The sequence below is a fragment of the Canis lupus genome, chromosome 32 (genome assembly GCF_048164855.1).
Source record: "Canis lupus baileyi chromosome 32, mCanLup2.hap1, whole genome shotgun sequence".
In the NCBI taxonomy this organism is placed as follows: domain Eukaryota; kingdom Metazoa; phylum Chordata; class Mammalia; order Carnivora; family Canidae; genus Canis; species Canis lupus.
This window is the reverse complement of record NC_132869.1, coordinates 12243903-12258881: the sequence shown is the minus strand read 5'-3', so window position 1 is coordinate 12258881 and position 14979 is coordinate 12243903. Positions and strand designations below refer to the sequence as shown.

Below are 14979 nucleotides of genomic sequence, written 5' to 3'. Positions count from 1 at the left end.
CTGAAATGTTTCCAGCCCCCACCAGACCACAGAAGGAAACTTCGAGAGGGAGTCTTAGCACACATGAATCACAGTCATCTTTTATTATACATTTCCCTCCGTGCCAGCCCTTATGGTCCTTAAAGATCTTTCTCCAAGCCTCACAACCGTGGGGTAGGATCCACCATTTTCTCTGTTCTACAGACAGGACACCAGTGCTCCAAGGTGGCAAGTCACCCAAAGCCACAGTGTTGGTGAGAGGCAGCACTGCACCTGAAGCTCCACTCCTCCTCCAGGACAGGCTGCTGCCTCACCAGTGTGGCAACTTCCTGGGAACCCACACCCAGACCTGTCTGGCCCCAAATTCCCCAGCGATGATCCCAAGGCAAGCTGGGCTGGCAGCCAGCACCCTCTGACTCCAGGTTGCCTCTGGACGTGACCTGGCCAGGGAGGGCCACGACCTTTCCCACCATTGTCATTGGCAATGTTCACCAGAGCTCCATCAGTCGAGGCCGGAGGCCTTAGTAAGGGAGTCAAGCAGCTGGAAGTAACTGTACTTAAGGTCATACTCCATGTCATACCAGTAGTTCACTGTGGGGGAAATAGAGACCTGAGCATGAAGGTACCCCCCCAACCTACTGCCTCCCCAACCCATCCCCCAGCTGCCCTCTGGGCGGCTCCTTACCAGCAATGCAACCATGGGACTGCTGGACGTGGTGGAACCAAAGGGCCGGCAGGTAGAGCATCTCACCGGCCTGCACCGTGCAGCAAAGGGCCCGGGCCTGACTGTAATTGGGGTACCGGGCCAGATCTGGAGCCAGTGGGTCCAGTGGGATCCAGGGTACCTGGGGACACAATGGATGCCAGGGAATAGGCCCAAAGGCCCCAGGCCCTCCAGCTCTATCCCTTCCAAAGGTAAACACCACAAGCCCTGCCCTGTTAGCACCAGGAGAGCCCAGACTTCGAGATCTTTCAGAGCCCGGTGCCATCTCCCATGCTCTATTGTACCTGTTTCTCCAAGATCAGGCTCCTACCCTCCCCCCACCCCAGGGCCCGGGAAGGAGGCAGACACCTTCTCCATGGCTTCTTCATCCACCATCTTAAAGGAGCCCTCCTGGGTTAGCTGGTATGTTGCTGGTGTGTACAGCTCTGAAACCAGAGAGAGAAAGGTATGGGGACATTCAAACGGCCTGCAGCTTGTCAGCTCCTCCCACTCGTTCCCTGAGCACAATGGCAACGCTGTGCCCACACCTCAGGTCTGGCGCACCAGCCTGCCCAGGGCCCCCACTGCCCTCCCTCTACCTTGGGCCACCAGCTCTCCAGCACTTAGAGGCTGAGTCCCCTACCATAGGGGATGAAGGGCCGGTCGCTGGGTGGATGTAGCAGGAAGCGTTTCTCCCCTGAGACCACACAGTAGAGGTTTTCGTAGTGGTCCTTATGTACTGCCAATACAAAGAAGCCCCAGTGGGCAGGGTTAAGAGGGGGCAAATGATCACATCCAATGCCCTGCACTTAAGACATGTGACAGATAGTATAACAGAAGAGCACAAAGCAGGCTCCAGGGGATGCGAGGAGTTGGGCAAGCATTTGGCATTTCCGATCTCTGCCTGCCAGCAACTGGATGCTCACCAGGTCCTGCGCTCATTACTGCCAAGAGGGGAAATTCAAGCAAACAAGGTTCTCCTGAGTTTACCCCTGACCTAGCTGGCCTATGGAGGGCTTTCTAGAGACCTAGAAGAAACAGTGCCCTCTACCCCAGTGCCATGGGACCTTCCTTAACCTGAGCTACAGGGAAGCCCTCTGTCATGTCCAAACCTCAGAATTCCAAAAGAAATCTCAGAGAATAGCCCATCTAACTTCCATCCAAACCCAACCTTCCACTCTTGGCCTCCTCTTCCCTCCTCCCCCACCTCTGTACTCCTTTGACACCTACAAGATGTCACTGCAGCCGCCTCTCCTAGCCAGAAGTTCACAGCATCAGGCATCTTTCCTGCAGGTCAGAGGTTAAGAGACAGAGTTAGGAGGGGTCATTCTCAATAGTTAGGCTGGGAATAACCACCATACGGTGATGCTGGACCAGAACCGGGGGGCAGGGGGTTGCTGAAGGGAGGGAGAGAAGGGGCAGGCACCAGAAGCTCACAGGGAGGAGCAAACAGGGAGAAGGCACAGAGGAGGGTGAGCTCCAGGAGGGGTCTCTTCCCCTGGGGTAGAAAGGAGGGTAACAATGTTCAGTAGTTCAATACAAAGTTGTGGCCTGGAGACTTGAGCATTTAGTGCACAGCACTTGACCTTGAGGGCCCGAGTTTGGCCAAGTCATCACCAAAGGGAGAAGCAGCAAGCAGAGCTGACTCCTTCCTTCCCATTCCTTCCCTGCCTGGCCCATGCCATGCCTTCACTCACCTAGTGCCTCAGAGGCCCAGGGCACGTGGGGCTCTAGATCAGACAGCAGCTGGGGCAGCTCGGTGGGCAAGTTGGAACACTGCTTCTGCACATAGAGGACTCCCGGGTGCTGGGCCTGGCCCTCGAGCACATCCAGCACGCAGCTCAGGGGCAGGCGGCGCTCAGCAGGCATCACAAAGCGATTCCCTCGTACAGCATCTGCATAACCATCTGGGGTCACAGCCACACTCACCTCTGTGGAGCCCACTGTGGCTCTGGAAGAAAGGACTTTCAGCCTACCCAGATACCACAAAGTACCACCCAACACCCCCCAGGGGAGCCCCCACCTGAGATAAGGGAAGGACCACTTCTGCAGGGCTGGCCAGTGCTGCAGGGCGTTACGGATGATGCAGGGCCTATTGGGGCAGACCCAGTCTCGGTAGAAGTGCAGTGGAGTGGGGGGCTCGTCCAGGTAGGGCACAGCAAGAGGCACACTGAGCTCTGAGAGAAAGAGGAGGGTTGAGGGGCTGAAGCCAACAGCACCCAGTTGCTGCCCCACTGCCTACATAAGAGATGCATTCCCTGGACATGCTGTTACCACTGGATAATGCCCACTGATGACCAAGGGACCCCAGACAACCAGGAATTGAAGAATGAGGGAAATTTAAGGGAGAAAGCATGAAGCACCCACAAACACATCGAGCTGGGCTATAAGAGTCCACAGGGCCAGGGGATGCTGCTTAGCCTAAAATCCAAACCGTCCTTGAGACCAGCCCTGTACAGTGAAACCTCGGCTTTCACACCCTGCAGTGCCCAACCTCCTGCCAGCCATCAGGAGATGCAGCCAGTTAGATAGTGCAGGGAGCTCCCGAATGAGTAGCACTGAGGCCCCAAGGCCACAGGCTGGTGTGGGTGAGTCTAGACTTTGGAAAGCACCCTCCAACACTGATACTGAGTACCTAGAATGTATTCAGCACTTGGTTTAGCCAATGTGGAGGTAAAGTGATGATCCTAGTCATCTCAAGAAGATTACAACCTAACTGGGGAGACAGATTGGCACACAAAACCATAAGAGGGAAAGCAAGGGCTAAACTGTGTCTCTGATCTTCCTAAACAGCATCAGCATCCTCAGACACTCAGCACTACCACGTGCATTTATGCAGGTCACGCAGTATGCCATCTGCGCAGATGTCTACAGTGGCCCTGTGTCAATTCTCCCAAATCTTAGTTCTTCTTTCTCCCTCACTCCTGTCACTCTACTGATGTTCTCGAAGTTCTAGTGATTCTACCTTCTGTCTCTTAAACTATACCCTCCTTTCCTCTGCCAGTATCTACCTTTAGATTACCTCCTCAGGTCCTCAAATATTACTTCAACGAGGCTTCCTTCCCTGACAACCCTTTTAAATTGGAACCTGTCCCCAACAATCCTATACCCCTTGCCTTTTTTTCCTTCTCTACCCCTTTTGTTCATCACCATGTAGTGCACTATGTATTTCACTTGGCAAAACTGTCCATTAGTCTCTCTTGCTACCATCAAATATAAGCTCCACGGAGGCAGGGATGCACTTCTTGTTCTCTGATGTATCCCTAGGACCTAGAAAGGTCCCTAACATACAGCAGGTGCTCAGTAAATATTGGCTTTCTGGTTCAAAGTCTCCAATATCTCCTGGCTGGCTGGTTGCTGTAGAGAACTGGTTCCCTTGGCTCAATTCCACTCCCTCTCAAAGCATCCCTCACCCTGGCCCCAGTCATCTCCTAAAATACAATCTCATCTTGCCATACCCCTAGTTAAAAAAAAAAAAAAAATCCTTTGATGGTTTATAAATTATAGTCCACTCTGGCATGCATTCAAGGTGATACATAATCATGATCAGGCCCAACCTACTTTTCCAGTCTGGTTTCCTCCTGTCTGGTGCCTGCCCCTTACCACACTCTCAGGTGGAGCCAAACTTCGTTCCTGCTGCTCAGACTGAAATGCCTTTCTCCTAGCGTCTATAAAGGGTACACAGGGCTTGACTTTTAGTTTCATCTGTGAGATCCAGCCTGAATGCCTTGGCCCCAGTGAGAGGCCACTGCACTAATTTTCACCTCTGAGGTCGTGCTCTCTCCCTCAAGTCAGTCTGTACACTGGTCATCTTTGCTTTGCAGTCAGAAAGGAAACGTCTTTAGATCAAAAAGTGGAAAGTGGGGAAGTCTTCTCCAAGTGGGAAGATGCTGGTGGACTCAACAAAACTGAAAAGGAGAGAGATGGCACATATACTTATTTCACCGGCCAGAAGGAAAAGAGAGAACCTGCCAAGCTGATAAGGGAGCAAAGGGCCAGCCCAGTCAGGCCAGCCCATCAAAGCAGTCACATTGGGAAGGTGATTTGGGGTGCCATAAATCTCCCTCTTGTTCTCACTGGGATTCTTAAAATATGTGGAAACTTCCACTTTTTTTTCACCTTCTGTATTTTCTGCAATTATTTCAGCTTTACTACCTCATCAATGAAAAGACCTATAGAGAATGGCTACTGCTCCCTTCAGAGGCTTCAATGTGAGAGAATTTCAAAAGGGACCCAAACAATTCCTTTGGCCTAACAATTCTTCTGCTAGAAATCTAACCATCAAAAATACTCATACATGTGCACACTGGCCTTTTCACTGTTCCGTGAACACACCAGGCACACTTCCACTTCAGGAAGTGGGCCCGAGTGCCCTCTATCTGCAATGCTCTTCTCTCAAATGTCTGAATGGCTCACTACCTTCCTCTCCTTCTTCAAGCCTGCGCTCAAACATCGCTTTATCAAGGCAGACTACCTACCCTGACCATCTTATTTAAACTTAGAACCTGCCCCCTAGGGGATCCCTGGGTGGCTCAGTGGTTTGGTGCCTGCCTTTGGCCCAGGGCGTGATCCTGGAGTCCCAGAATCAAGTCCCACATCCTGCTTCTCCCTCTGCCTGTGTCTCTGCTTCTCTCTCTCTCATGAATAAATAAATAAAATCTTAAAAAAAAAAAAAAAGAACCTGCCCCTACCCCATCCCTGGCATGAGACCTCTTATTCTGCTTTACTTTTTTCTCCCACATTTATCTTCTAATCCATCTCTTCGACTGTATAATTAACTCATTTAGTGTGTCTAGCGCTGTCTGTCTCACCTGGAATGTAAGGTCCATAAGGGCAGAGATTTGTTCACTGATGCATCCTAAACACATTGAGGTGCTTACTATGGAGGTGCTCAAAGTATTCATTGCAGCATTAGTAAAAAGAAATACTGCAAATGACCTAAATATTTGTCAATAGTAGGCTGATTCAGTAAGTTACCACACTAGTACACAGGTGTGAAAAAGACTGAGGAAGAGGGATATGGGGTGGTCTTCAAAATACATAGTGCAAAAAAGTGTTTAGCAGGCAGGCTACCATTTGTATACAAAAGGAGATACACAGTTGTGCGTGTGTGTAGATTTGGAGTATTTCTGCTTCTGGGAGGATGCAAATTGGAGCCTAGAACGGGAGGAATGCTTACATTACAAATACGTTTTTTTAAACCACGTGCCTGTGTTGCCAATTAACGGTAAAACAAAATTGGGAAGGAGGGAGAGAGGGAACCAAGGAGAGAGAAAAATAAAACGAAGCAGGGGAAGAGCCAGGGATCACTTGTACAGTTGCCTACGATTCTCCTAAAGCTCTGCACCGGCTTGGAGAAGTCCGCTCCTGAATAGTGTTCCAGCAGGGGTTCAGACAGGGAGCACCCAGGAAAGGCTGGGAGGGGCAAGAACAGGCCGCCCCATTATCCGGGACCCGCCGACTGTGGGAAACACGGCAGGGGGAAGACTGGCCCGGGCCCTGGGGGTAAAAGCGAAGAGTCACCCCAGAAGGCCACAAGGACATGCGAACACGGGAGCACGGCCGCTGAGGGCCCGGCACCGGGGCGGGCGCAAAACGGTGATCGCAGAGGGCCAGCAAGGACTAGGTCCCAGCCGCGGCGCTCCCCGAGGGCACCGACTAGGGCACCGATGCGGTCGGCGGCCCGGCAGGGTCAGGGCGCTCCCGACTCGGGGGCCCGGCTCCCGCAGGCCCTGCCCAAGGTCCCGCCCGCGTCCCGAGGCTGCCCTGCGCGCACCCACTCACCCCTGGCGGCGGCCGGGAATTCTCGTAACTCCCTCCGCACCGCGTCCAAGGCCGCCTCCGCCATGACGCTGCCGCCGCCGCCGCCGCTAGGCCACGCGTCGGCCCCTGGAAGCCCCGCCCCCGCCCGCCGAGGCCCCGCCCCCGCGCGCCCGGGTTCTGCGAACCCCAGCGAACCCCACCGCCGGCGAGAGGCCGCACCTTCTCCCGCCCGCCCCGCTCGCTGGCATCCTAGAGTTAACAAATGATTGTGTTTATTGACGAGTTCATACATCAATACAAACGGACGAGTTAAAAACGGCCCCTGCGCCCGTGAGACCTGGGGAAGAGGGAAGCGCCGGGGCCTGGACAAAGTATAAAAGTTATAAATAAGGGGGGTAAGGGTTCAAAACTGGATCAGGGCAAATCTGGTTGGGAGGGCGGGGGGGGGGGGGCGGCAGTTGCCGGTGGCCTCAGACATGCAGAAAGGGGCGGGCGTTGGCCGACCACAAGACCCCCCTTCCCACCCAACGCTCAGCTGTGGGTGGGGAAGGGCGGCCACCTTCTCACAAACCTTACCGGAGTGTATCTCCCTCCTCTGAGGGACTGGCTGGCTGAGGTTCAGAAAGAACCCAGCCCGAGGGCCAGGCCTGAGCCTTTTTGGGCTGAGCTGGGACTAGCGTGCCAGTGGGGGGAGTGGGAGTAGACCTCCAACCCTCACCAAGGGCAGCTGTAGGACTTCTTTGCAGTTTGGCTATGCAGGTGGTGGTAGTACCGAAGAGTGAAGGTGAAACAGGTTTCAGCTGTTCTGGGGCATGCCTGGCTGATGCAAACAAGAGCTGGGTACTCTACAGACACCTGTTTCTTTCTAAGCTTCTACCTATAGAACCAGCAGGGATGGCCTGTCCGTGGAAGAATAGCTTTTTCTGGCCCAAATCTCCAGGAAAGCTACCCAGACTTACCTGAGGCAGAGGGAAGCAGTAGGGCCCAGAGACACATGTTCTTCAACCCAACTCAACTGCTCCACTACTTGGTCCCACTCTACCTGCCCTCTGTGCCCTATATCCATCCCCTTACCCCTAACAACTGCCCTTCTAATTCTAATCTACCCCCTTCCCCTCTACCACGTACCTGTCCCACCTACCATCTTTCCTGGTGTCTCTTGACCCCTTCTGCAGTCCCATGTGCCTCTCCCCTCCCCTCAACTTCTGGTATCCAGAGTATCCTGGGTGCCCAGCACTGCCTTTGAGCAGGTTCCTTCCACCCAAATCAGAAACCCACAAGCCATCTCATATTGACTATTGTGGACACCAAGAATCCAGAATTCGGGCTAGCATCCTTTTTGTGTTCCTTGATAATTCCACATGAGGCAGGGTGGTAAAGCAGGAGTAGTACAAGAAGGGAAACCAGGCACACATCAGCGAGCCAGGTACTCTAGCCATGAACACTCAAGTGTGTGTGTGTGTGTGTGTGTGTGTGTGTGTAGACTTCATCTGTGGCCAAGGTCCTTAGAGGTGGGCTGGTGCCCTGTAAACCTTGAGGGAAGTTCTAACACAGTCATCTCTCAGGATGCAAGCAGAAGGTAGCCTCTGGGTCTAATAGCCTGCTGGGGATCAGGACCGGGCAGATAGGGAAGACCGAGGGGCTGAGAAAAAGAGGCCAGGGCTTTGTTTGCCCAGCAGAGGGCTTTACTGTCCTGCAGCAACATCCCACAGCTGTCTCCACAAGTTCTGGCCAGGAAAGAAAGGGGGGTGGTACAGGGAGAGAGATAATGCTAGGGCTCTCTTAAAGGGAGAATGGGAGTGGAATGTGGAGGCTCAGGCCTTGATACCACTCAAGCCTCCTGATGGCTGGAAATGCCCTGGAGGGCTAGAGGGCTTTGGGGAGTTCCTTTGGGAACTGCCAGGAATTGGGGAAAACAGATAACCCCTGCTCTGGCAGTCAGGGGAGTGCAGCTGGTATGGGAGGGGAAGTGGAGTGGAGGTAGAGGTGAAGCTCCGCTGTTGGCTGAAGGGCACTGATACCACATGGCCTCTCACTTCCACCCCACTGAATACCCTGTGTGTGCTCCACCCCAGGGAGCTGATCCCTGCAGTAATTTCAAATGGCTTCTAAGAAGAGAGGGCCAGCCCTTCCCAATTTCCCCCAGATGGGGCAGGCTGCCCTCCTACTCCTCACAGCACCAAGATGACAAAGATCCAAGACCTACCCTGCATGAGCCACTAGAGGGGCTGTGGAGGCAGGATTTCCAAAAAAGTGAGGCAACAGTCAGGGAAATAAATTAATAAATACAGGGGCCCCATGAGAAGTAGCTGGGAAAGCTGCTTCCCCTCTGAGCACTGATCCCTGCTTTCCACTCCAAGTATCCCCACGGGTTCTGGAGAGTGGAGCAGGGGTTACAGTTTGGAATAGGGGGAGCATTCACTTGGAACAGGATTCTGAAACTAGAGTCTGCGTTCCATGCGCCGCTCCACAGCCCGAAGCAGCAGCTCTGAGTATTGCTCTAGCAAGGCCTGTGTTTGCTCAGCCCCCACAGCCCCAGGGCTCCCGCCTGGGCTGCGTAACACTGCCCCAGCCAGGGCCTCTAGCTCCTGCCGTACTGAAGAGAAGGTGTTTCTGAGGAGCTGGGTGATGCGACTTTGCTCCGCTGAGGGTGTCTTGCAGCCAGCCACCTGTAGGAGGACCCAGGAAGTAAGTCAGAGAAACAGTGGAAGAACCTCCTGTCAGTGGATATACAGAGGGGAGGGGCCCACTCGGGTCTAGCCTCCCCCAAAGAGGGCCCTGCTGGACTGTCCCCTATGTCTACGGTGGCCAAATCATTTTTGAATATGACAAGGGCTACTATTAATAATTATACTGGGACAACAGGCATAAACTGCGATGGTCCTAGGACAAACTAGGACCTATGGCCTCTCCACTTAGCCCCTCCAGTCAGGAAGTCTCCAGCTCTTAGAAATGACCAATAGGTGCTCAGTTCAAGAGGCCTGGCCTGGCTTCTAACTCCCTTGCCTACTCTGCCCAGGATGTTCTTGATGGCCCCACCCACCCATCTGTGGAAGAGCCTTATCATGGTTGTTCTGGGTCCTCACTCAGCTAGCACTCCTGACATGCTGTCTCTCAGACGGTGGGCACCCAACACGTACCAAGTGGTAGAGCCGCATAGCCTGGCGCATGTTGCCCTGGAGCTCTGCCACAAGTTGTTCGCACTGCTCCAGGCTCACTGCTGGCTCTGGGAGGGACACGTATAACTCAGGCCCAGCAAAGCTGCCCTTTCAGGCCTCCCCTCACAACCCAGGGGCTACTGAGAGCAAGACAGCCCTACCCCCAGGATGACACCCCCTCCATTTACCCACAGTCCCTTTTTCCCAACACTGCTCCCCACTACCACACAGAAAACAAGGTTCAGAGGGGAGGGCCAGCCAAGAGGCCAGAAGGCAAGGGAGCAGGAGGTCACAAGGAGATCATGAAGATTGGTGGGAGTGTCTCACCATCAGGGGTGTGACTTATGGACCAAGACAGGAGCAGACAGGACGAAAACACCAGAGGCTGGACGCACAGAAATGGGATGGAGCCAGAGAGCAGACAACAGAAACAGGAGAAAGAGGACGGGGTGGGAGATGAAAGCTGGGGAGCTGTGCACACCTGAGTCCTGGCTCAGGGTCCCTGGCCTGGTGCATTCCATGGGGCTAGGAGTCTTCTCAGGGGGTGGGGGCTGCAAGTTCTCAGGGACTCGGAGGAGGCTGCTGACTGGCAGTTGCTGGGCACAGGGGCTGTTGGGCCCAGGCTGAGCCTGGCACTCTGTCCTAGGCTTGGCACCCTCCCCCAAACAAGCCTGCCTCTCAGATGTACTATGAGCCTTTCCTAGGCCCATTGAGGAACCAGGCTGTTCCACCTCACCAGGGGCCCTGCCCTTGGTAGCAGGTGAAAATGTGGCCAGGGTAGGACGATCCGGCAGTGGCTTTGGGATGTCCAGGACCAGGTGAGCCCTGCTGGGCAGGGCTAGCTTGCTGAGCGGTGAGACTCGAATGGGAGCAGGAGCTTGAGGTTCAGCTGCCAGGCCCAAGTTCTCCCCAACAGAGATGCTGCGGGAAATCTTGGCCATGGAACTGGTGGTGGGGTTCTGGTAGGACTGAGGCCGAGACAGATGGCTATCAGCCTGTGGCAGGGAGTGCAGGCCCTCCTGGGCCTCTGTCTCCCCTAAAAGCAATGGGCCTGGTGGTGGGCCCTCATCTGCAGAGAAGACAGGCAGACACAAGTCAGATGGTGAGGAAGGCATCCCAGGTGCTAGGGCCCAGCTCCCTAGGAGTTGCTGTGCCCTGCACATACCCACTAAGGGACACCCAGTGGCAAGCAGAGTGATACATCAGGGCTAAATCAGGCCCTCCTTCCTCTAGCATGCTCATGTGCTCCATACTCCCCACACCCTGGAGTTGGGCCCACCAGGCTCCTCACCCTGCAGCACCAGACTCTGCACAGACCGGGCTTTCTGGAGTCCACCTAAAGGGCTGCTGGCTGCAGCCACTCTCTTGGGAGCCCAGCTACTGTCCAGGTTGAGACGGCGTCGTGGCAAAAGCACAGGAACTGCCTGCTGGGGGCCGGCATTTCCAGAGGAGGTCTCTGCCTCTGGGGGTGCTCCTGGAGGACTGGCACCACTGCCTCTTAGTTGCTCACCCGAAGCCTGCAGCATCTGGACTGGTCTCGATGTCAGTGCCAGGCTTGAGGAATATGGGGACAGTTCCCTACAGGGAGGAAATGTGGAAGAAGGCCCAGAGAAGGCTGAGGAGTCCTTCCTGCCAAGACGGGGAAAAGCTCTCACAACACCAGAAGCTCTGGGAGAAGGGCAGGCACAAAGCCAGGCACAAAGCCACTTGTCCCAAAACTTGAGAGTGCAAAATACTCAGCATGCTGCCTCGACTAGCCCTTTGGAGAGTGCTGTGAGGTCAAGTGAGCCACAGAGTGAGAACTGCTATAGGGAGAGGTACCTGAGCGGGGGAGTCTGTACTTGCAACAGGAATCGTGAAGAGATGCTCTGAGACTCTGTCCTCTCTGGTACCCGGACTGGGCCCCCTACCAAGGAGACAGAAACCATGAATTGAAGCAAGCCCTTGCCCCAGATTCAGCCTCCCCTAGAAGGAAACCCTAGGGCATGGCCTGCCATTAGACCCTCCCTCTCAGCCAGGCAAGGAAAGAAGAAGGGCAGACAAGAGTGACCATATACTGGCCTCTGACCACACCTGGAGCAGCCCCATTGGCCAGAGTCTCAAAGTGCTGTTTTAGAAACTGCTCCTGGTCTGGGGTATGGGGACTGCCCTCCTGCAATCCATAGGAGCCAGTGCCTCCCTCTTCTTCCTCCTCTTCCTCATCACCATCAGCTGGCTCTTCGAGGTCTGAGGAAATGCCATCCACACTCAGGGGCTCCGTGCTCTCAGAGTCTGGATGTGGGGAGGGGAGAGAAGCATCATGCTGCACCCACCCATTGCCAGAAGCTCCACTCTCACCTCAGTCTACTGACCTCCCTCAAAGCTGCAGCCTCACCTTCATTGGGGTGTTCAGGACTGGAAAGCCGGCTGCTACTATAATCCACAGAGCAGGCACTGTCAGGACTGTGCTTCTCGGAGCCCCTGCTGCCTGGATACACTCTTCCCAGGGTCCCTCGGGATGGAGCCTGAACCTGAAACTCACTTCCAGGAAGGCGAGCAGAGGAAAGAAGAGGCAGTTAGCAGGACTGAGCAGCCTCACTAACACCTGGCTTCTTTCTTCTCCCCAACCTGGAAGTGGGACTGGGGATGTGGCAGGGCAAAGTGGTGAGCGAGCCCTGAGGAACCTGAGCCAGTCCTCCCCTAATTAAGGAACACTCAGGGAAGGGAAGTCTGGGAAATACCGCATGGCCCCTGAGGTCTGGTGAGGGAAGGACCCTTGCCTGGTATCCAGGGTGGGGCTGTCACTCGGCTCCGGGTAGACAATACCATCTTCGATGGGTGCAGGCTCCAGATCTTGGGCAAATACCCCTTCCTCTTGGGACAACAATCGAATAATGTGGGGACAGGAACAGGGTTGGGAGGCCTGAGGCCGAGGGGGCTTTTCGTTCTGGGAACACACAAAGAGGCGTTAACTGAGGTTGCTAATGGGAAAAGACGTGGAAGTGGGCAAGGATTTGATGTGCATCAATTCTGGAGGAAGCTGAGGAGAATTCTAGCTAATGTTCTTGAGTTTCTCGTATAACTATAATCTGTCATACACCAGGCTGCCAACCTCTAGCCACCACTTAATATGATGAGCCCTGCAAGAAACCTGGCCCAGGACAAAGGGTACCACCCCAATCACCAGACCATACAACTTAGCCATTATGAACCTTTGCAATCCAGGTTACCCATGTGCCACAGGAGCAGAGCAAGCAGAGCTGGTCCAGTGCTCAGGCCCCAGATGTTGGTATAAGGCTGGCTAAGGCTGCTTGGAGATCTCTAGGCTGCTAGGAGAAAGCCGGCTTACCTGGCTAGTATGTGAGGTTTCAGGGGCCTGCTGACCATGCTTCCCAGGACAAGATGGGGTCATGGCCAGCAAGTCTTGGCTAGTGCCTCGAGGGCTTGGGGCCATTGTCTCTAGCTGCCGCAGGTCCAGCATGGAGCGGACACTCAGCTCCACACCTGGCTGAGCCCAGCGGCCCCTTCTTCTGGGTCCTTGGTTGGCTGCAGGCACTGGGGCCAGGAACTCCACCGTCTCCTGTGCCTGATGTGAGGCAGGGGTGGGGGAGTGGTCACAACCACCATACAGTAGTATCAGCAAACACTAATAGATCACTGTGTGCCATGCACCTTATGTACACGTATTCACTCATTTAATCCCCACAACCCTATGAAGTAGGTTTTATTATCCTCATTTTTATAGCTGGGAAAACTAAAGCACAGTTGGCTTAGGTAATTTATCTAGTCCCACGGACAGTGAGTGGCCTGCTTGGTTGAGGTTACAACTCAAGTGGTCTGCTCCAGAGTTCATGCTCTTAGCTTCACTCTACGCCCTTAGACCTTCCAGTCTCAGCCTTCACCTGGTGTCACAGACATCTCATAGCTGGTAATCTCTAAAACGTCCCTTATTCTGAGGACAGTCCCAGGTCTAGTCACAGCATCAAGGACAAACCAGTAGTCCAACCTTGAGTCCCTGGCTTGGTCAGAAGGCACTAGAGGCCCCACAACACCACCAATCCACGGAACTGCTACTGACAAGGAAGGTGTTGCCATGTGAAGTCTTGACAAGGCACAAGTGAGGGCTGGACTGCTGTGGGACTTGCACAGACAGCCCTTATCCTCCTTCTGGCTGCTCTGAAGTAGCAGCCCAGTTACTGGTCCTCTCATGGCCCTTTCCTTCTAAATAACTGCTCTGGAAGTTCTGACCTCACCCCCAACCTACAGTCTTTAGAACTACAGTTTCTCAAGATTTCCACTCTTTGAAACTTTGATGTTCTTGAACTTCAGGTTTTTAAAAATATTTTATGTATGTGTGTATATATTTACTTACTTGAGAGAGTGTGCACACGTGCATGCATGGGCACAAGGGGGCAGGGCAAAGGAAGAGGGAGAGGGACAAGCAAACTCTCCTCTGATCCAGTGTGGAGCCCTAAGCAGGGCCCAACAAGGGGCCCAAAATGGGGGCCCTTGGGGCTTGATCCCATGACACTGAGATCATCACAAGCTGAAACCAAGAGTCAGACGCTTAACTGAATGAGCCACCCAGGCGCTCCCCTTGATCTATAGCTCTGTTTGGCTCAGGCCCCCCTTGTCTACTCCTTATCTCAACCTGTTCTTCATTCACATTTACTCCCAGGCCCCCCAGGCAGCTGAAAAGATGGAGCACTTCTTCTAGTGGTGACTAGCCTTTGCAGGCCACCCCACCTGGCCCACAAGAAGGAGACTCCCGAGGCTTCATCATCCCTAATCTGGGACCAGCCAAGCTGCTCAAACTCTCCCACAAGGCCCTTCCTTGGACACGAGGGGTACAACATGCCGGCAAGCCCAGAGAGACCTGCTTTTACCCTCCTCCAGCCCTGTGACCTTGGAAGGGCATTTTTAACAATGGTGACTCACCCGACTCATCTCCCAGTGGGACAAGCTTCGGGGCAGGGCTGGGCTGGGCACTGAGGCTAGACAGAGACAGGCAAAGCAGTCAGAGAGAGTGTCTCCTGCCCACACACCCAGAGCCCTGGCACTGCACCAGCTCATACCCCTGGGTGGCCACAGTGATGCTCTGGTTTCCTCGGCTAGCCCTGCTCTCCACCCCTGGCCCCAGAAAGGGCATATGTAGCTACTGTGCCAACTGGTGCCTATCTGGCCCTACTCCAGACATCCACATACCTGGCTCTTTTTTGGTACCCTTGGCAAGGATGGGCAGAGCTGGAAGTTCTTCTTCTTCGGTGCCCTCATCTTCTCCCTCCTTGTCACTGTCTGATGACAAAGCTGGTCCAGGAGATAGCATCGATGGCGCCTCATGCCTGAGTCCAAGACAAGGAAGGCCATGGAGAGAGGAAACTCAATGCAGGAAGAGGA

At 54.3% G+C, this 14979-nt stretch overlaps 2 protein-coding genes across 13 annotated transcripts in view; both read right to left on the bottom strand.

The window, feature by feature from the left end:
* Positions 1-54: 54 nt before the first annotated feature.
* JMJD7 (jumonji domain containing 7) lies at positions 55-6581 on the bottom strand. Of its 5 annotated transcripts, none has more exons than XM_072808605.1 (8): positions 6467-6581; positions 2706-2859; positions 2380-2633; positions 1913-1969; positions 1326-1421; positions 1052-1128; positions 665-824; positions 55-570 (listed from the first exon to the last, which is right to left on the bottom strand). In XM_072808605.1, exons 1-8 carry the CDS (start codon positions 6528-6530, stop codon positions 482-484), a joined length of 951 nt encoding a protein of 316 aa, XP_072664706.1. In that variant the 5' UTR covers positions 6531-6581; the 3' UTR covers positions 55-481. The 5 variants fall into 5 exon arrangements, with proteins under 5 accessions (XP_072664706.1, XP_072664707.1, XP_072664705.1 ...); XM_072808606.1 differs by having other exon boundaries at positions 2380-2625; positions 6459-6545; XM_072808604.1 differs by lacking the exon at positions 6467-6581 and adding an exon at positions 5494-5947 and having other exon boundaries at positions 2380-2625.
* Positions 6582-6700: 119 nt separating this feature from the next.
* The window catches only part of MAPKBP1 (mitogen-activated protein kinase binding protein 1), a 51610-nt gene continuing 43331 nt past the window's right edge, over positions 6701-14979 (bottom strand). For 4 of the 8 annotated variants that reach the window (XM_072808592.1, XM_072808598.1, XM_072808595.1 and 1 more), the window contains 11 exons: positions 14788-14924; positions 14521-14576; positions 12932-13168; positions 12363-12529; positions 11978-12123; positions 11665-11874; positions 11425-11509; positions 10895-11181; positions 10085-10672; positions 9586-9671; positions 6701-9114 (listed from right to left, as the gene is read on the bottom strand). In XM_072808592.1, coding sequence (XP_072664693.1) covers positions 8887-9114; positions 9586-9671; positions 10085-10672; positions 10895-11181; positions 11425-11509; positions 11665-11874; positions 11978-12123; positions 12363-12529; positions 12932-13168; positions 14521-14576; positions 14788-14924 — 2227 coding nt within the window. In that variant the 3' untranslated portion in view covers positions 6701-8886. The remainder of the gene's footprint in view (positions 9115-9585; positions 9672-10084; positions 10673-10894; positions 11182-11424; positions 11510-11664; positions 11875-11977; positions 12124-12362; positions 12530-12931; positions 13169-14520; positions 14577-14787; positions 14925-14979) is intronic. The other 4 variants (XM_072808594.1, XM_072808596.1, XM_072808599.1 and 1 more) reach the window with 3 other exon arrangements.

What these genes read in the sequence shown, in the direction of transcription:
- JMJD7 (XM_072808604.1), bottom strand. Translation starts at nt 5,586, where the DNA reads ATGAATACTTTGAGCACCTCCATAGTAAGCACCTCAATGTGTTTAGGA. An exon ending in TTATGGACCTTACATTCCAG is followed by an intron (nt 2,860 to 5,493) that starts GTGAGACAGACA and finishes TCTTTCTCTCAG; the next exon opens with AGCTCAGTGTGCCTCTTGCT. An exon ending in GTCCCATGGTTGCATTGCTG is followed by an intron (nt 571 to 664) that starts GTAAGGAGCCGC and finishes TTTCCCCCACAG; the next exon opens with TGAACTACTGGTATGACATG.